At 52.5% G+C, this 20,088-nt stretch overlaps 6 protein-coding genes across 6 annotated transcripts; 4 read left to right on the plus strand and 2 right to left on the minus strand.

The window, feature by feature from the left end:
* Positions 1-472: 472 nt before the first annotated feature.
* J4E90_009351 (uncharacterized protein) lies at positions 473-2,261 on the plus strand (the record flags this gene model as incomplete). Its single annotated transcript, XM_051438870.1, has 4 exons — positions 473-550; positions 601-1,313; positions 1,363-1,803; positions 1,850-2,261. The coding sequence occupies 4 exons, from the start codon at positions 473-475 to the stop codon at positions 2,259-2,261; spliced, it is 1,644 nt and encodes a 547-aa protein (XP_051287533.1).
* A 693-nt stretch (positions 2,262-2,954) lies between these two features.
* On the minus strand, positions 2,955-3,731 carry J4E90_009352 (uncharacterized protein; the record flags this gene model as incomplete). The annotated part of the gene is made up of 2 exons (XM_051438871.1): positions 2,955-3,476; positions 3,528-3,731. The coding sequence occupies 2 exons, from the start codon at positions 3,729-3,731 to the stop codon at positions 2,955-2,957; spliced, it is 726 nt and encodes a 241-aa protein (XP_051287534.1).
* A 273-nt stretch (positions 3,732-4,004) lies between these two features.
* On the plus strand, positions 4,005-5,873 carry J4E90_009353 (uncharacterized protein; the record flags this gene model as incomplete). Its single annotated transcript, XM_051438872.1, has 4 exons — positions 4,005-4,091; positions 4,145-4,181; positions 4,235-4,361; positions 4,412-5,873. 4 exons carry the CDS (start codon positions 4,005-4,007, stop codon positions 5,871-5,873), a joined length of 1,713 nt encoding a protein of 570 aa, XP_051287535.1.
* Positions 5,874-6,748: 875 nt separating this feature from the next.
* J4E90_009354 (uncharacterized protein) lies at positions 6,749-9,541 on the minus strand (the record flags this gene model as incomplete). Its single annotated transcript, XM_051438873.1, has 1 exon — positions 6,749-9,541. One exon carries the CDS (start codon positions 9,539-9,541, stop codon positions 6,749-6,751), a length of 2,793 nt encoding a protein of 930 aa, XP_051287536.1.
* A 4,155-nt stretch (positions 9,542-13,696) lies between these two features.
* J4E90_009355 (uncharacterized protein) lies at positions 13,697-14,310 on the plus strand (the record flags this gene model as incomplete). Its single annotated transcript, XM_051438874.1, has 3 exons — positions 13,697-13,763; positions 13,888-14,209; positions 14,259-14,310. 3 exons carry the CDS (start codon positions 13,697-13,699, stop codon positions 14,308-14,310), a joined length of 441 nt encoding a protein of 146 aa, XP_051287537.1.
* A 1,728-nt stretch (positions 14,311-16,038) lies between these two features.
* J4E90_009356 (uncharacterized protein) lies at positions 16,039-19,503 on the plus strand (the record flags this gene model as incomplete). Its single annotated transcript, XM_051438875.1, has 2 exons — positions 16,039-16,045; positions 16,232-19,503. The coding sequence occupies 2 exons, from the start codon at positions 16,039-16,041 to the stop codon at positions 19,501-19,503; spliced, it is 3,279 nt and encodes a 1,092-aa protein (XP_051287538.1).
* Between the last annotated feature and the right edge of the window lie 585 nt (positions 19,504-20,088).

Genomic DNA, 20,088 nt, shown 5'->3' on the forward strand with positions numbered 1-20,088 from the left:
CGCGTCGACCTCCAGTCGAACGTCCATCGTTGGCTGAAGGCTGACTATCGACGACACCCAGCAGTGAGAGACTGCAAAGAGAATGAGATAGTTGCGCTGGCGGCTGAATCACAAAACGATCGTTGAGGACACGACCTTTTTTTGTACCATGAAGCATAGCGGCTTGTTTTGCTGCAGGGCGTCAGGGAAGCATTGGGTTTGAGCGGGAATGACAATTTTTACTATACCCAGCTGCATTAGTTAGTAATTGTATGAGAGTTGAAACATGTATCCTGAACCATTGAAGCTATTAGGCGGGCATTGTATTTTACTTAGACAGCCCAGGTGTTCAAGGATCCCGTAGTGGGCTATGACGCCGCGGGGATAGCGGGGCTGTGATTCATCCACGGCTGCCCCACTATGGAAATGTGAGTCCCTAGCACACGTCTGACTATAGAACAACGCGACTCAAAACACCCCCAATCCAACCACAATGAGTGACGCCGCAGCTGCTGGCGCTGAGCCGCCCTCCAAGAACGCGCTGAAGAAGGCGCAGAAAGAGAAAGAGAAGGTCAGTAGAGTCTCTTTCCCGTCAAGTCCATAATATTAACAGTAGCCCAGGCAGAGAAGAAGGCCGCAGCCAAAGCCCGCGAACTCGCTGAGCGTACCAAGAAAGAAGCCGATGACGGCGCCGACGTTTCCGCAGGCGCATATGGCGAACTTCCCCTCATTGGATCCAAAGAGTACAAGCCTACGGGAACTCCGCGCACTGAGCTTACCGATGTCGCCAACAATGAGGACAAGGAAATTACATTCAGGTGCTGGGTTGAGAACGCAAGGGTGCAATCTGCGAAGCTCGCTTTCTTGAACCTGCGACAAAACCTCAACACTGTGCAGGCTGTCGTTGCGGCCAGCGACAAGCTGAGCAAGCAGATGGTCAAATTCTGCGGCAGCGTTAGCACCGAGAGCACACTTGTCGTTACGGGTATAGTGAAGCGTGTGAAGGAGCCCATCAAGAGTGCCAGTATCACCGATTTCGAGATCCATGTCCAGAAGTTGTTCGTCGAGGCCAGTGCTGAGATTCCGCTACCGCTTCAAGTGTCGGACGCAGAACGGCCCATGCCGACTGAGACTGCTGCGGAAGAGGATCAGAAAGAGGAGGAAGGTGGCGAGCGCCCACTCGTCAGTCTGAACACAAGGTTGAACAACCGGACACTTGATCTGCGAGCCAAGATCAACCAATCTATCTTCGTCATCAAGAGCGGTGTTTGCGCCTTGTTCCAGGAGTTCCTCTCGAAGAGGGGCTTCGTTCTGGTGCATACTCCAAAGATTCTGTATGTTATTCGTGTCGTGATTCGTTGCAGATACTAATATGAGATTTAGTGGAGCTGCCTCTGAGGGAGGTGCTAATGTCTTCGAGCTGAAGTACTTCGGTCGCCCCGCCTACCTTGCTCAGTCACCACAGTTCTACAAGCAAATGTTGATCGCCTCCCGCTTCCAAAAGGTCATGGAGATCGGTCCCGTATTCCGCGCTGAGAACTCCAACACGGCCCGTCACTTGACTGAGTTCACTGGACTGGATCTTGAGATGGAATTCCAGGAGAACTACCATGAAGTCATGAGTGTGCTGGAAGACCTGATGCTCTTCATCTTCAACGAGCTCAACGCACGGTACAAGAAAGAGACAGAACTTGTAAGAGGAGTGTATCACGTCGATGAGTTCAAGCTTCCTCAGTCCGGAAACGTTCCCAGAATTCCTTTCCAAGAAGGTATCAAGATGCTGCGCGAAGCTGGTGAGGAGCTTGGAGACTACGACGATCTGACGTAAGTGCGAAAGAGAAATCCTCAAAGGCTTGACTAATGTTTCCAGAACACCTCAAGAGAAGATGCTTGGCCGTCTTGTTCTCGAGAAGTACAACACCGACTTCTACACTCTGGACCAATTCCCTCTTGCTATCCGTCCCGCATATACGATGCCCTCACCCGCCGACCCTGCTCTCTCAAACTCTTATGACATGTTCATGAGGGGTCAAGAGATCTGCTCGGGTGCGCAGCGTATCCATCACTCAGAGCTGCTCGCAGAGCAGATGCGCAAGCATGATCCCCCGATTGATCCCGCCGGTGCTGGAACCAAGGACTACGTAGACTGTTTCAAGTACGGTTGCCCGCCGCACGCCGGAGGTGGTTTCGGTCTGGAGAGGATTGTACAATTCTGGCTCGGATTGCCTAACATCAGAATGTGCAGCCTGTTCCCCCGAGACCCCCAGCGTGTTGTGCCCTAAAGATAATCTGCTAAAAGAGAACGATGAAACACTGCTCGACAGCGTCGGCTTAGCAGGGATGGGTCACTATGAGGGGCGCAGACACACCACCTTTCGTACAAAAAGGGTCCTGAGTTTGGCATACGGTCTCGGAGCTGACGTGTATGACACGAGACAAAGATTGAGAGTTGATCTATGACGGCGTCGCGTCTCATGGAGCTCACGACCCGTAGTGTCAAGCACAGATACTAGAGAAATATAAATATATTACATGTTCATCATTCAGCCTACAAACACACTACTCCTTTGAACAATTGTTCTACGACACCTGCTTGCTTCCAACGGGGTGTGCCGCCTATGATCACCTAATCGTGATACTCCAGATGTGCTCTCGCTGGAACACTTCTAATGTACTCAGGCGGGCTCATTAGGTTCCAACAGCCTTCATCCAGTGCGACCAGACGCAGATAATCAACGGAATCTGGCAATGTAACATCCGTCGACAACTCAGTCTGGCATTGACATGGACGCCGATCTCTCATGCGTCGCGCGTGCTAGTCGCAAACGTCGAGTTTTGCCCTTCACAGCCAGTTGTCCGCCAACAGCTGATAGCCCGCCTACGATCAGTCTTCACATAGACCAACGTGCGTGACAATGGCGCCATCCTTCCATCGTGCGATTGCAAAGTCTGACATAGCAATCCGCGTATCTTCCTCAACATTGCTTCAGCGTCGCGGCAGCAAGCTTCTTCTGTGCTTCGTCTCCGAGGGCCGCAGCATCCACCTCTTGTATAGCCTGCCCAATCGCCAATGTCGTCTTGACGTTTCCTCCATCAACGTGCACAAGTCCGTTTCGGCCGACGGTGACCTCGAACCCGATTTTGGAGCCCAGGGTTTCCAACAGAGATATGCCTCCGCGCGCTGCAAGCATCCTCCGTGCCATACCCAGGCTGATCTTGAACACCATACCCCCCTTTAGCAGACCGAGACCTTCGCCCTTGCCCGTGGAGGGATCGACACAGGTGAGCTCTGATGGTAGGTCCTTGCCGGCGCTCGCGACGCGACAGTAGACCAGGGAGTTTGGGGGCAGCTGGGGCCGCGTCTTCTTGGTCGCGCCCTCGAAGGCTAGGTGGGGTAGGGTCGCAGCCGGCGTGTTCGGGGTGAGGAGACAATTGAAGTTCTCGGCGGCAGAGCCATTCACAGTCGCGATGACGAGGTCGCCTGCAAAGGGAAGATACTGTCAAGGGGATTAGCAAGCAAGGTGGAGGAGACGGAATAGATCTCTCACCCTTCCAGTGTTGAACTCGACCGAAGCGGCATTCTTCTTGTTGTCCGTCACGAGCGCGCCCGCGACCGTGGCCGTGACCGTGTCTGGCGGCGTGTGTCGCAAACCGGGTCCGAGGGTGAGCGTCTTCTTTTTGCCTGTGCCAGTTGGGAGGGCGCTCTGCGCGATGTTGTCGCCAGGCAGTACGATAGTGGCTGAGGCTGCCATGGTAGTGCTGGCAAAGTGGTGTCCTTGGGTGTGGTAGAGCACCTGGTAACATGCGCCGTCCCTCGAGTGAGCTCATTCCGAGAAGCCCGTGCGCTTCCGAGAAAAATGCACGACTCTGAATTTCTTAGCCGCGAAGAAACACACGCGCTACAAACGCTACCACAGCCGGCTATCTTCTGTTCACCTGCCTCTGCCGCTTTATTGTCGATACTGAACGGCTTTCGTTTGACTCGAATCCTCTTTCCGTAACCCGAAAACGTCTCCCCGCGCAAGATGAGTGCGCAAGCGGACCCCGCGCAGCGAGTCGCGATAGGCATATCCTTTGGCAACTCGTACAGTTCCATTGCTTTCACTTCGGGTGTAAGTGCCCATGTCTGTCGCCAATGTCTCTGGATGTTTCTGACGCATAACAGGAAGGCAAAGCAGAGGTCATCGCCAACGAAGACGGAGGTACGCCGCCTGTTGCACGCCCTGGATCCCCTCGACTGCTAACACTTGAAAAGACCGTCAAATTCCTACCGCCCTGTCCTACGTCGAAGGAGAAGAACTACACGGAGGCCAGGCCAAGACCCAATTCGTCCGCAATGCGAAGAACACAGTCGCCTACTTCCGCGACTTCCTCGGCCAAGAGTAGGCAATCCTATCCTACCTGTCCAACCACGTCGACTGACACCCTGCAGCTACAAATCGATAGACCCCTCCCCATGCCACCAGTCGGCCCATCCCGTACAGCACGAGGACGGCGTTGCATTCAACATCCGCGATACCGCCGACGAGCAGGAGAACACCGTATCCGTTATCGATGCCACAACACGTCACCTGAAGAGACTACGGAGTTCTGCCTCTGACTACCTTGGAAAGGAGGTCAACGCCGCCGTCATCACCGTACCCACAAACTTCAGTGATGCCCAGAAGGAGGCCCTCAAGAAGGCGTCGACAAACGCTGGCATCGAGGTCCTACAGTTCATCCACGAGCCCACAGCTGCTGTCCTAGCATACGATGCCCGTCCTGGTGCGCAGTTGGCTGACAAGATCATCGTCGTCGCCGATCTGGGAGGCACCCGTTCGGACGTGGCTGTGGTTGCGTCCCGTGGCGGCATCTACACCATCCTGGCCACTCTACACGACTACGATGTCAGTGGCTCCAAGCTCGACCAAGTGCTCATGGAACATTTCGCCAAGGAGTTCCTCAAGAAGCACAAGTCGGCCGGTGACCCTCGGGAAAACGACCGATCGTTGGCCAAGTTGAAGCTTGAGTGCGAAGCTGTCAAGAAGGCGCTTTCCATTGGTACCACCGCCAACTTCTCCGTCGAGAGCTTAGTAGGCGGCACCGACTTCACCGCGACCATCAACCGCACCCGCTACGATCTCCTGGGAAGCAAGTTGTTCTCTGCCTTTACTCGTCTTGTCACTCAAGCTGTGGAGAAGGCCAACTTGGATCCTCTCGACATCTCCGAGATTATCTTGGCTGGCGGTAACTCTCACACTCCCAAGGTCGCTTCTGCGGTACGCTCAGCCTTCCCGGAATCCACCACCGTCCTCGCACCTTCCACATCCCCATCAGCCATCAACCCCTCGGAATTGTCAGCCCGTGGTGCTGCTATCCAAGCCAGCCTTATCCAGGAGTTTGAGCTTGAGGACATTGAACAAAGCACCCACCCTATGGTCACTGTCACACCCCACCTTTCCACCGCTGTTGGTGTGCTGTGCATCTCGGGTGATGAGTCATCTGGCGTTTTTCACGCCATCGTCGACGCGGAGACACAACTACCTGTCCGACGCACTGCGACCATTGCAACGCCACGAGAGGGAGGTGACGTGCTCATCAAGCTTGCGGAAGGCTCACGACACATCAAGGTCACAAAGCCAGAGCCCAAGCCCAAGGCTGAAAAAGACGAGGATGATTCGGATGACAGCGACGACGACAGCGAGGAAGAGGAAGAGGAGCTACGGGAGAAGACATGGAAGGTTGGACAAGTGCTGAGCGAAGCTGCAGTTCGTGGTGTCAAGAAGGGAGGAAAGGTCGAGGTCCAGATCAACATCGGTGCCGACCTGAGCATAAATGCCATCATTCGCGAAGTAGGTGGCAAGGGCGGTATTCGTGGTCTTATTCAGGGACGCAAGGTCAACGGCAGCGCCTAGATGCGCCAGACCACTATACTGGTGCGCCAGGCGCTGGACCGCAAAATTTTCATTACATGCGATATGAACGACATAGACAGCCCGTGTTTCTACTAGACCAATTTCGGTAGCTTGGATAGGATTATCGGAGGGCTTAGACCCTCGAGTTGATCACAATGAAGAGCACCTGAGCCCTGATAATCCAACGTGCTTAGAAAGTATGCATCTATTGCACATGTTGCAGGGATGTTACTTTCGATGTGTTTGCGCCTGCACCATATTGGACTGCATTTACACCCGTACGACCAGCGCTCTCGAATGAGAAGTAATGTTAGTACAATGAATGAATTACACTAGTCACTCGCAAGGCCGCCAGTTGACAATGGGTCCTACGCAAGCCCAACCCATTGAGTAAAAGCATGGAGCATTCGTGCTGTCATTCGTACCGAAACGAGACAATAGGTAATATAAGACAAAAGCAGGTGACCCTAATCGTGGTCGTCTCCATTGGAGTGCCCGTGTGTCCAGGAACGCCAAGAATGCTCAACTGTGTTTCGTACAGCATCGTCCATCCATAACATGCAAGACTCCACGTAACCGCACAAGAGAAAGACAATGAACAAGCAAGAGCCAAGGTATGCAAAGACGCCATATGTGCGCCCTTCATCTGGCTATGTTGGATTCCCACGAAGGCCAACCCTTTAAGGGAGGCAGCACTCAATGGAAACCCTCAAGCCGCGATGAAGGGATGACAGGGATGACAACAGCACGACCGAAACTTTGCGAAACGGATACCAAACACCTTGATCTATCCACGCCTACCCAATGCCTGCATGATATTCCAAACTCCGTAAACAAAATAAGCATTTTGAATGCCAGCAGAATCGATGACATGACTACAAGAGGCGCAGCTTCTTGGGTGGACCGAGGGAGCTGTTGAAGAAGGAAGACTCTGCGGGGCGCTTCTTGACAGTGGTGAAGGCCTGAGGCGCAGGCTTCATAGCCGACAAGGTCGCTTTCGATGGCGTCGCCCCAAGGAAGATGGACTTTGATGGGGTCTTGATGGCTGATCTGCTGAACAAGAAAGACGACTTCTTGACGGGAAGTGTGCGAGGTGCAAGCGGGCTCTTGTCGTCGAAGAACATGCCAACTTCGCAGTTTTCCTTGTCGTCATTGAAAGAGCGATCGAACTCTGAACTTGTCGGAGTGCTAGGCATCTTGCACTGGGATGAAGGAGGTAGCGCGTACTTGGAAGGAGTCTTGAAAGGTGTGAATGGCTTCGCCGTAGTAGTAGGCAGAGGAGTTGCTGGCTTCGCAACGGATAGGTCGACCAGGTAATGGTCTTCGTCCATACGCTTCTTGTTTGACTCACTATCCAACACCCACCCCACGTTGACACACTTGATGGCTCCCTTGCTTTCAAGGCACTTCTCCAGTGTGGACATGCTTCCATCCTTGAAGAGAACGTGGCTAAGAGACGCATGCGATATGTCTTGTACTACCTTTGCGCCCAGATCCTCGAGCAGACCGCGGAACAAGAAGTTCTGCTCCCTACCGTTCCGTGTGACATCGACGTAGAAGACCATGCCCTGAAGGATGCCTTCGTAGAGGAATAGATCGCTCTCGTCTGCTGGAACGTCTGTCCAAGCGACAGTCTTCTTAGGAGTCTTAGCGTCCATGACCTTCTGAGGTGATCGCAACGCGGACTTCTTCGGTGACACTGGCTCGAGGGCTGCAAAAGTAGGTGCAAGTTTGAGCGGAGCCAGATGCATGGTTGTATTAGTAATAAAAGGAGAAGCCTCGACAGCTGTGTCTGTAGGTGCGATCTCACTGTATTTGCTAGCTTCAGTGAGCTCAGTGAAGTCGGCAAGCTCGCTTGGTTCCTCGAGATCGAATGAGTCGTTCTTCAGAGTTGAGAATCTTATAGGTGACGGTGTCTGTTTCTTGACTGAAGCAGTGATCTCTTCCTGGAGAGCAGCCTCGAGAGCCAGGCTTGGTGTTGTGGGGTAGTCGGGCAGTTCAGCGAGAGCGCGACGCGGAGTCATTGGTGCCTTAATATGAGCTGGTGTTTTGGGGTAATCGGGGAGCTCGGCCAATGCTGCCTTGGAGGTCACAGGCGCGCTGACATGAGCTGGTGTTTTGGGGTAACCCGGGAGTTCGGCCAGTGCTGCTTTGGAGGTGATGGGCGCGATGATGTGGGCGGGTGTGGCAGGGTACGCCTCAGGAAGCTCCTCGAATGCTTCCTGATCGGTGACGCCCCAGACGATCTGTGCAGGTGGAGTGCCAGAAATCTCCGAACACGAACGCTGGGCGGGCGTCGCATCATAGTATGGTGTCTTTAGCTGGACCGATACCTGGGTCTTTGCAGCCGGTGTCAAGGAGACATCGGCTGTAGTCTGGCGGCCCTGGCAGTCAGATTCTTCAACAATGTGCGGATTCTCGACGTGCTGAGGGCCCTCTGGCACTTCTATTGTGGCCTCGACCGCGCTCTCGGCAGCTGTAGAAGTATGACAAGCCTCAATCTGGTCGACTGCTTCTTTCTCCTCAACATCGCTCATGGCGACATCATTATACCCATGCTCGATGAGTTCGGCCTGAACCTCGGGTGTAGCGATTGCGACAGGTGCAGCAATATGCGCAGGTGTCGTGGGATATCCTGCGAGTTCGGTAAGAGCGGCCTTGTTCGACAAAGGTGCGAGGATATGCGAGGGAGTCGTGGGGTAGCCGGGAAGCTCGGCGACGGCCTCTCTTGAGGTCATGGGGGCAGTGATGTGGGAGGGGGTTGTCGGGTAGGTAGGGAAATCTGCGAACGGTTTCTCGATTGCCTCCACGACAGGCTGCTCCACCTCTTCAATGACTGCATGTTCGTCTGCCTCTACAACAGATTGCTCGATGATCTCCGCAACAGGCTCCTCGACTGTTTGAGCGGCCGGCTCTGGCTCAGACTTCGCCTTAGTGACAACAGCAGCCTTCTTTGTGAGCTTGCGGGCCGGAGCCTTGAGCGGCGACTCCTGTGGGACTGCAGGGGCATTACGACCGCGTGTGGCTCTCGGTACAATGACGGGTGCGGGTGCGGAGGCTTTTGGCACTGCTGCTTTGCGTGTACGGGAAGCTGGCTTAGCAGGCTCGCTGGCGACGGTCTTGTCGACAAATGCAGGCTCGCTCTTCTTGGAAACGGGTGTCTTCTTTGCGGGTGCTTTGCGTACAGCTCTTGATGCTGGCTTGGCTGTTTCTTCGACGGCAGGCTCTGGGGCGACAGCAGGCTTCTCGACCTTGGGTACAGGTGCCTTTTTCACTGCTGCGATCTTGCGCGTACGGGCGTCTGTTGGCTTAGGGGCCTCTTCAATGGCTTCGGGCTCCTCTGTAGCGGCAGGATCCTCGGCTTTGCGACCACGCGTCGCCCTCACTGCTGGAGCAGGGGCGGGTGCGGCTCTGGTCTGGACCTTGATGGTGCGCGCGGCCTTTGTCACAACAGTCTTCTTGGCCATGGGCGGCTCAGCATCCTCAGGCTCAGCCCTGGCTTTGCGTTTTACAGCAGTTGTCTTTGTGGGTTTGGCCGGGGCAGGCGCTGGCTCAGCAGCTTCCTCGACTGCCTTCTTCCTGCCGCGCTTGGGAGGGGCGTTGAGCGTGTTGGGGGGTGCAGAGGCGACCTCTGGGGCGGTTTTCGCACCGCGACGTGTAGCGACCATGATGTCTGTCAATGTTCGCTGTCTTGGTGGTATGTCGTTGTCGGTCTGGGGTGAGACTGGTTCAGTCGAGGTTGTGGACGTGCTTGCCGTGTTATGTTGTCAAAGCGCGAACGACGACTAGCCGCATCGGGACACGCGTTGCTCCGGCAACAATCGCTTGGCCGCCAATCGCACCTGTGCAAACTCACAGCAGCAGACATTTGGGTGCGGACGAATGACCATCATGCCTATCGATTGTCTATCACCCATCCAAAGCTATACGTATGACTTCCATGCCCACTCCACAGACCAGCACCCTCGCATCGCCACCACCATTGCCTTCATCAAGCACCGCCATACTCGACGCATCTGCAACATTGGTCTTGATTCTATTTATTCTCTGGACCGTCAGAGCGCCTTCATGCTGTGCTGCAGTTTCAGCTCCAGCTTCGGAGTTAGCCTTACGCAGTACAATCCGCCACAATCTGATCCACTCGTCATTTCCTGATGTGACAAGGAAAATGTGTGATTTATGTCTGAAGAGAGCGCACGACGTTACTGCAGAGCCATGTGCGCGACTGACGAGGATGGGTGGCGGAACATGGGTTGTCGTAGGCGAAGTCGACGACGGCAAAGACGTAGACTGTGCGAGTACACACGCCAGACTGCCATCGTCACCACCGGATACGATGAGCCAGGTATCCGCACTAATGGCTCGGGATGTCATGGCTTTTGAGGAGCTTTGATGTATCCTTGCCGGATGGTGCCATGTCAAATGATCATTTGACCCAGTGGATTTTCCACGCGATCGTTCGGTTTCTGCCATTAGCGGCCATATTACAATATGGCCATCGGTACCAGCTGTCAAGACCTTTTCTCTAGAGAGGAACTTGCACTGTGTCAAACAGGATGTAAAGTAGAGACCCTTTCCAAGAGGCTGCCATGTGACAGTAGCGGCAGGATCATAACGATAGATCTTGTTGAATCAGCGCCATGCTACATTGAGAATACGGAGATCAGCTCACCTTGATGCTGGAATCTGAGAACACCATCGTGATAGTATGTGCGGATCCCGATGTGGTCACATCGAAAGACATGAGTCTCAAATCTGCGTGCTCACTTTCTGGCGTGTACACATGTTCGCACACGATTCCAATGTCAAGAGCGGAGGCGGGTAAGTCCCGGATCCGCCATACATAGACTGTGAAGGAAGTCAGCAGCAGCTTTGCAGCATTGTACCAAAACCTTACATTCTTCACAGCCACCACTGCTGAACAGATAGTCACCGTCTTGCGACCATTGTAGATGCTGAATCCCCGTGGTGTGCTTGCGAATAGTCCTTTGGCATATCAGATCATCATCAACATGGCGGAAAATCTTGATATCGGTATCCTCAGCGCCTGTGGCGATGAGCGCGTGAGGTCTACCGTTCATCTCCGATGCAACTGCGACCGCCTTGATCTCGCGTCCATGACCCCCTCGTCGAACGACAGTATGATTCGGTCTGTTTTGACTGCATATATGCATACTAGAGGCTCGAGTCCATACTAGGATACCTCCTAGCGACGAATGTGACCGGAAGGCCCAACTTCTATGCGCTCCTCCGGTTTCGATGCTCATGACTTGCTCTTCGCTAGTGACATCGTAGAGATACCATTTCTTGCTTGAGAAGCCGTGTATGAGGAGATGGTCGTCCTGGAAGTATAAACCTTCAATGTTTGGTCCGAATGGTACCGCAAGATCATGCACCAGCTCGACAACGTTTGCAGATGCATCGAACTGGTGTACGCTGAGACGCCCATCTCTTCCTACAGAGAACAGGTGGCCGTGTACGGAGCCTACGGAGCCTCCAGATGAGGGACACCATGTAAGAGAAGTGACTGCTTCCGCACCGTGTGCTTTCTCAATGATCCGTAGCAAGATAGCAACATCCGTACCCCCCTCACCTTTACGGATTTCATACAGTGCGATCGAACCCCGACGGAACCCAATGATGAGAATGTCTCTCCCGGGTATTCTTGCATAAGTCATACTCGTGATGACCGAACCGGTTGAAGATTCTGCAATGGGTATCTGCACAACTCTCAGAACGTTCGTGTTGCTATCAGGGTCCACGTATAGCAATTGCGCTTCACCTTGACCAACAAGGGTCACAAGTAATGCCGCCGTATTTGGACCATCCGTGTCTGATACCTCCACAGCGAAGATGTCTCCGACTTTGCTACCAATGGCATGCAGATTTGCCAGGGTATTAGACTCCTTACTGTACACGTAGATGTTGCCGCTACTACCAGCGATGTAAGCGAAACCAGGACGGCAGCCACTCGTGCAGACAGAATAACCAGAAAGATCTTTCAGTTCATCGAGTAACTTTGAGTTTGAAAGGAGGCTTGATTGACATGGGGCTGTCCTGGACGAAATGGCGCCGATAAGTACGTTTCCAGAGTTAGTAGTAAGCAGAAATGAGGTTTCATCGACAAAGCAATAGCTCCTGAAGAACTCTGCTTTCCTTGGGGACTTTGGACCGTCCACAAATTCAGGCCTGTTTGGATCAGGCTCGGCCACTTGCGCCCATGATAATATGTCGTGTACAGTATACTCAGCGATCGCACCACGTAAGTTCTTCTCTGCCTGCAGGATGCGCAATAACGGGGAAGCGGTGACTTTACTATCAGCGCCACCTGCAATAACCTGCTGTATTCCTGTTGAGTCATTGAAAACAACACTCGACCACAAGTTCTTCCCGCTATGATGCGCGGTGCAGTCAAGTTCTAACAACCTGTAAGGAAAGCTCGTGCTACTTCCGGAGTTTGGCGTAAGTTCCCACGTCCTTGCAGTTGCATCTTCACCGGCAGACTGGAGCAACAGTGATCCATTGCATGGCGATGCTTCGAGAAAGCGGACCGTCCAAACGCGTGAAAGATGACCCCACCCGATGGCGAGACAGCTCGAGCTATTAAACTCATTTGAGTCGAAAGCTTCGTTGGTAAAGCCGGTATGACGAGTTCTCAGAATCTCCAAGTCATTGCTATGAGCTTCCGAGGTAGTGGCACTAGTGTTCACATCCGATACGTCCCATATTCGGATTGTGCGGTCATCGCTGCAGCTTGCTACCACCCGCCTCAGTCTTTGACAACATTCGGTGGGTAGCTCTTCCGAAATCTGGACCCCGAAAATTGAGCCCTCGTGACCCAAAAAGACGCGATGAATACGGGAGGCGGATCCACCGCCGCCATTGTCGGACCATGACCAGTATATAATTTCACCGAACGCTGTACCAGCAGCAACGAGGACCTGGTTTAGATTCTCCCAGAACAGGTGAGCGGAGTAAAGGATAGATCGAGAACCTGAAGTAAGATCAGATACAGCTACATCGATGTAACTGAAATCAAAATGTCAGCAAGAAAATGATACTCCAACGGATCAATGTGTGGTATGCGCACTTGGTCATGTGGAAGTCGTCCGACGTCCTTTGTTCCATCTCAACGTGCAGCAGTGCGTTATGAGCAGTGACAGCCATGCAGGATCCTTTGTGGTACTGAGCATCGTCATCCAGGCCTTTGGGACGAGGAGCGAGATCAAGAATCCAATCTGAAGCTTTCGCGACGTTGGAGAAACATAGGCTCAGGCCTTGTTGGCCAACTTGATCTGCAAAGTCAATCTCGAGGGCGCGGACCAGTCTTCCACCCCAGATGACCAGTTTGATAACGTGCGCATGCTCTTCCGAAAAGACGCGTATTCCATGGATTGCTTGAGCTTTGAAGACGCGCTCCGAAGAGATGTACCGCGAGTCGCTGGCATGGTGGAAGCGTAAAAAGGGGCCTTCTGCAGCGATCAGCAGAGCGCCGCAAGAGGCCAGTGCTGTCACTGGTACGCGAATGCATTCATGCTGCGGTGATTAGCTGCTGTCTGGCTCGATGCAATGCAGACTCACGTGTAGAGTTGGCAACATTGGCTCGCCAGAATCATATGTGAGGTTGGTGTTCATGATGGGAAAATTGGGGTTGAGTCAGCCCCGCGAAGTGTGGCGGGCGTGGCGGGGCAATGACGGAGTGCGTTTCCGCGATTTTTTGTCGGCCTTCACCGCGCTGATTGCTGCTACAAGCACCCACATCACTCTCTACACTCCCACTTCAAACTACCCATAGATAGTATTTCCCTAGCAAAATCGCCAACATGTCTCTCGCAGGCCCACTAGGCACGAGCATCAATCCAGAGGAGACTGAGAACTTTGAGGATGCAGGTACCCCAAAGCCAGCGCGTCGACAGTCATCGCTAACAGCGTCTACAGATCGAGAAGCAGTTCGCGGTCAAAGGTACAGATCACGAGACCTGCCGGTCGCGACCATGCTGACAGTATCACACAGTTGTGCAGCACATGGAAACATACTGGAAGATCCTCGAGAAAGTACCCGGCTCCAAGCTGCGACTCACCAAGATCGACGACGAAATCTACGAACACCTCAAGACGGAATTCCCCGAGTTCGACGCATCAGCCACACTAAACGAGGATGAGATGAAGAGCAAGGAGGGGAAGGAGCGATGGCGCAAGTTCATCAGTGAGTACGAGAAGAAGGTCGAGGACTACAACTTCGGCACAATGCTGCGCGCAAGTCCCAAGATGGAATACAGCCAGGAAGGCACAATATTCGCTGTTCGAATGCAGTTCTACGCTATTGAAATCGCACGGTAAGCTACGCCCTGGATATAGCGGCGCGCCCGATGCTGACATGCGCAGTAACCGAGAAGGCCTGAATGACTGGATATACGAGAAGGCGCAGGGCAAGTAGTTCGCCGCAGGATGATCCTGGAAATTCTAAATTCCAAGTTATTGTTCGCAAGGGACGCCAATACGCGGCTGCATTGTCGACATCCGGCCCGTCACTTGTTCGTCGCTTACGAGCTCACGTTCTTTGTCGGCCGCCCAGCTATGACCGTCTATGAATATCTGTCATGCAAGCCACTGGATCATCGGTGGAGTACCATATTGGCTTGGTAATTGACGTATTGGTGAACGTATAATCTTCGTCAGTCGCCGGCCTATACTGTGCATGTCAACTACAAGACCAACAAAGCGCTGAATCAGGTGTGTCGCTCTCAGCTCACCATCCGCTGATGACCTGCGCGGAGGAAGCCACTGTTTCATCTCGTTCTAAAGTGATCGCATGAGCGGATGCAATTTTTGGGCTTTCCGTGAAGGCGGCGATTGGTGGCTGGAGAACAATGTTAAGGAAAGACAAAGTAAGCGACGAAAGCAGGTGCGCGGAAACCATCTTTCCAGGGCTACGACCACATGGCCGCCACCGACTAGTCCATATGTGGTAATTCCCTATTCTCTGTTCTCACTTCATCTCGCCTTTGGGTCGCTCTTACTTTTTGTCGATTCCACCACCTTACACTCTCTTTTCGCAGTCGCTGCCGTCGAGTGGCCAAGATGGCGACGACGATTAATCCAAATGCGACCGCCCGTTCCGAAAAGCCGCCATCTCTGAATGATGAGGAGCAGGATTATATAACGAACGTGGGATGGAGGACGTTGTTCACTTTCGCCACAAAACAGCATATGCCCGCACTGCTTGGCGGTATTGCGATGGCGTCCGTCGCTGCGCTGTCCATGCCCGCTTTCGCAATCCTTTACGGTCTCGTATTTGGTCAATACACAAGCTATGGCGAAGGATCGATAAGCAGCAGCCAACTCATGAGCAACATGGCCAGGTTCTGCGTAATTCTTACCGCTCTCGCAACACTCAACTGGATTGCCAATAGTTTCTACTATCTCTTCTTTCTCATGTTCGGAGAGCTCCAGGCGAGGAGTGCTCGCAACAGAATCTTCGATGCTCTTATCAAAAAGGATATGGCTTGGTTCGATACGCGGGAGGATGGAATCGCCGCATTTCTGCCGACAGTACAGATGTAGGTGCCACTCTAATGTCGGAATCGCCGTAGGAATACGTTCGCTAACGAAGAACAGGCACGTGCGCGACTTGCAGCTTGCAGTATCATCTCCTTTTGGCGAAGCTGTCCAGTCGCTCGTGCAGGGTGTCGCATCCTTGGGGGTCGCTTTTTACTATTCGTGGAATCTAACATTGGTCGTCTTGTGTACAATACCAGTTCTATACTTGGTTCAATCCTCAGTGGCAAAGCGGTTGTCACTACGAGTACACGAGCATTCCGAGAACTTGAAGTCGGCACTGAAATATATTACGACTGCAGTAACAAGTATTGAGACGGTTAAATGCTTCAACGGGGAAAGATACGAACTCCACGTCTTTACCAGCATCGTCACCATTGCAGCGAGCTTATACAGAAGCGTGGCCAATTTCCGCTCTATGCAGATCGGCATTATGCAATTTTTTACGATCAGCGTTTTTGTTCAAGGGTTCTGGTATGGTAGTCACCTCGTCGAAACCGGGGAAAGTGACCCAAAACAGGTCCTCACGACGTTCTGGGCAGCACTTATGGCAATGTCTGGGATGACCCAGATAATGCCTCAGCTGATTGTATTGCAGCAAGGAAAGATGGCCGGTGCAAGATTAAGTGTGCTTATGAAGCTGATTTCAACGAGCGATCAGCAATTCGAATCGCAAGGCAAACTGCGGCCTGAGAGATGTACGGGCCAGCTCGAATTTCGAAAGGTAATGCTTCTCACGCCGCGTCGATGCTCCTTACTAACTATTTACCAGGTCACATTCTCATATCCTTCACGCGCAGAAGAGACTGCCATTCGAGATGCTTCGCTTCTGATCCGGGCTGGAGAGACGACCTTTGTCGTCGGCAAAAGCGGTTCCGGAAAGAGCACACTAGGACAACTTCTCGTCCGCTTCTATCGGCCTTCTTCAGGACAGATCTTCCTGGATGACGTTCCACTCGAAGATTTGGACGTCAAATGGTTACGACAGAATGTCACGCTTGTTGAGCAGCACAGCGTGCTGTTCAATGATACTATCCGCCACAATCTCGCTCTTGGTCAGCTAGGTGATGCAGTGGATATGCAAGATATCCGCAATGCAGTCAAGTTTGCTATGCTAGAACCTGTTATGGAGAGCCTTCCCAATGGACTGGATACTGAACTCGGCATGAAGGGCGGCTCATTGAGTGGAGGGCAGAGACAAAGAATGGCTCTAGCTCGAGCTAGGATTCGGAACTCGCCGGTGCTGATCCTGGACGAATCAACCAGTTCTCTTGATTACGTTACACGAGCCGAGATGCTTGACGCTATACGAAGCTGGCGGAAAGGGAAGACAACGATTATCATTACCCATGACATCTCGCAGATCCGACCCAACGACTTCCTGTACTTGCTGGACAACGCCCGGGTAGTACAACAGGGGTGTCGAAAAGAGATCGAGTCACAAAATGGATCTTTCAAGTCTTTTCTTGATACGCACACCGAGGCTGACACAGACGATGAGTCTGATGATCATGAGGACGACTCCTATTGGGGGCCTGAAGCTGGTGACGGCAATGTGTTACACGAGGAGTCACGGACAGCCCGGATCATTTCTATGACACGTCCGCTATCTGCTGTTCACTTTGGACAGTCAGTGCTGGAGACTTATTCCGAGAATACCCGCGCGTCTTGGGACTGTACTGTACCGGTCGATGTAGGCCCAGGCCCAAGGCTATCCATCCATGAACAGGCGGCTGATAGAGGCGGTAAGATGGAGCCCATTGAGACGAATCAAGCATCTCCAGATTCTGTGGCATCGAGACATCTCCCGTTTATGCCGTCTCCCGTCAAGAAAAGGATCTTATCGAAAGACCATGGCTCGAGACCTGTTTCAAGGTCGAATCTCCACAGACGCTCTCTGTCGTTTTCAAAAGAACATAGCTCACGTTCAGACCCCAAACTATCTACGCGACCGGTCTCGCCGATCGGTCCGTACTCGCGACCCTTTGCGACCAACGAGTCTGTCCCAGTTCTTTCGGACGCACCGAAGAAATCTTCGAGAAACGATAAGCTTCTTCAGAGAATCAAACGCTTCCGCAAAAAGAACCCTAGTGAAGACAAGGATTTCCCGGCCGCTTCTCTTCCCATGAAAGAGATAGTCATGTCTGTGTGGCCCGCTATAGGCTGGGGTCCGCGTCTCCTCATTTTAGCGACATCCTTCAGCGCAACGATTCATGCTGCATGCACACCAGTATTTGCATGGGTTTTCGCCCAGCTTTTGACTACCTTTTACGTGTCTGGCGCTAGGAAGGAAATGTCCCAAAAATATGCCCTCGTCATTCTTGGTATTGCCGCTCTCGATGGTTTATCGTGCTACCTCATGTTCTTCCTCTCAGATACAGTAGCGCAGGCGTGGACTCTTTCGCTGAAGAAGGAAGCCATGCGGCGCATCCTCATGCAACCACGGAAGTTCTTCGACAAGGAAGAAAACAGCGTGTCGCGGCTTGCCGAGACGTTGGATCATTTTGCTGAAGAGGCTCGAAATCTTCCAGGCCGGTTTGCTTGTGTCTTTCTCACTATGAATCTTATGGTTTGTATTTCTATCTTTTGGAGCATGGTCATAGCATGGGAGTTGGCCCTGGCTGCTCTCGCAACCGGTCCTGTTCTCTTCGTAATCACGAAGTGCTACAACGTTATCAGCAGCCGCTGGGAAAGATTGGAAAATGAGGCCGCTGACAAGGTTGGTCAAGTGCTCCACGACGCGTTCGTCAATATCAAGACCGTTCGATGCCTAGTTTTGGAAGATTACTTCAAGGAAAGGTATACCAACGCAACCACCGAAGCCGTGAATGTCGGCATCAAGCGCGCAATATACTGTGCATCCATTCACGGACTTTCATTCACTGGAGTCATCTTCGTAACTATCCTGCTATACTGGTATGGAGGTTATCTCATGTCGAAAAATGAGTACACTGTCAATGAAGTGTTGGAATGCTTCTTGGTTCTCATGCTTAGTGTCAATCAAGTCAGCTATATGGCGAACTACGTCACTCAGGTCAACATGGCAAGGGATGCTGGGTCACGATTACTACGTCTCGCACGACTACCAAAGGATTCACACGAGCTTATCGGCGAAATTCAGATACAGTCTGCAGGTGACATCTCGCTGAACAAAGTCACCTTCAGTTATCCAGCCCGGCCTGAGATCCAAGTACTGCATGACGTGTCGTTTCAAATTCCACAAGGGAGCTGCACCGCTATCGTCGGATCCTCGGGGGCAGGCAAATCTACAATTGCCTCTCTCCTCCTCAAACTTTACCAAGTAGGCAACAACCCACTCGCATCCTCCAACCCGTCAAGCGATATGACCGTCTCGAATTACGATATCAAGACCTTGCATACTACCATCCTCCGTTCTCGGATGTCCATAGTATCACAAAAGCCCGTCCTCTTCCCCAGCACTGTCGCAGAAAACATCGCCTACGGCCTATCCCGTTTACTTCCCGAAACAAGCATCAAAAGCATCCGCGCAGCCGCCTCTGCAGCTGGCATAGCTGAGTTCATCGACAGCCTGCCCCAAGGCTACAACACGCTTATCGGCGAAGGCGGCACATGTCTATCCGGAGGCCAAGCCCAACGCGTCTCAATCGCACGCGCCCTCGTTAGAAACCCCGATGTGCTCATCCTCGACGAAGCAACGAGCGCGCTAGACGTAACTTCCGCTCAGACCATCCGCGACACCATCCTCAGTCTCGTTCACGGCATCGAAGACACTGGATCCACTATATCCCCACCCACATCACCCTGGAACCGTTCAGGTTGGTTTTGGGATGAGATAGAGGGGAATTGGGATTACAAAGTTGGATATCCCCTGCAGCAGCGGATGACTGTGGGCAGTGGTAGTAATATGGGCAACAGACCGAAGAAACGGATGACAGTCATCATCATTACGCATGCGCGGGAGATGATGGCTATTGCTGAGCACATTGTTGTGTTGGATCAAGGAAGGGTGGTTGAACAGGGTAGCTTCAACGAACTGAAGAGGAAAAGGCAAAGTGCTTTTGGAAGGTTGCTAAGGGGTGTGAGGGAGTAAATTGATCGAAGTAGGGGGTTGCATGGCGAAAATAGCCATTTGTCTTGTTTTTGGGAGAGTTTTGTGTCCATCTCTTCTTTGTATAGTTTCAAATACATGCTGCTCTCTCGATACTGATGTGTTCATGTTCCTTTGTGCAAGCATGAAACTGAGCCGTTTCATAAATACTGATTATGCTGCTACTCGACAGACTGTAATATATCAGGTTTAGAGCAGGCAGCAAACTGGATAATAACGTAGCCGCCCGTGGCACTTAAGTATGCACGTTCTCTTGCGCATTGATATGGTACTGCAGGAGAGAACGAGGCATCTGGCCCTTCCTTCCGTGTCTATATAGTTAATCTGACGATACTTCACGAAGAGACATCAATCTATCGACCTCTGTCAAGCCTATCATGCGAGTGGAAACCTCCAAGAACAAAAGATTTATTCCTAGTTGATGATAGCTATGGCGTTTCTTCCCTTATCCCGCACGCGCTTCCTACGGCAGACTATCGTTCAGTCTCACAGACAAGCGTACAAGAAGGCGGTAAAGCAAATATTAGAACCTCGTTCGAAGTGGATGGTAACATTCTTAGCCGTAAA

Source organism: Alternaria incomplexa (assembly GCF_024043165.1).
Source record: "Alternaria incomplexa strain BMP 0042 chromosome Unknown scaffold_15, whole genome shotgun sequence".
Classification (NCBI taxonomy): Eukaryota; Fungi; Ascomycota; class Dothideomycetes; order Pleosporales; family Pleosporaceae; genus Alternaria; species Alternaria incomplexa.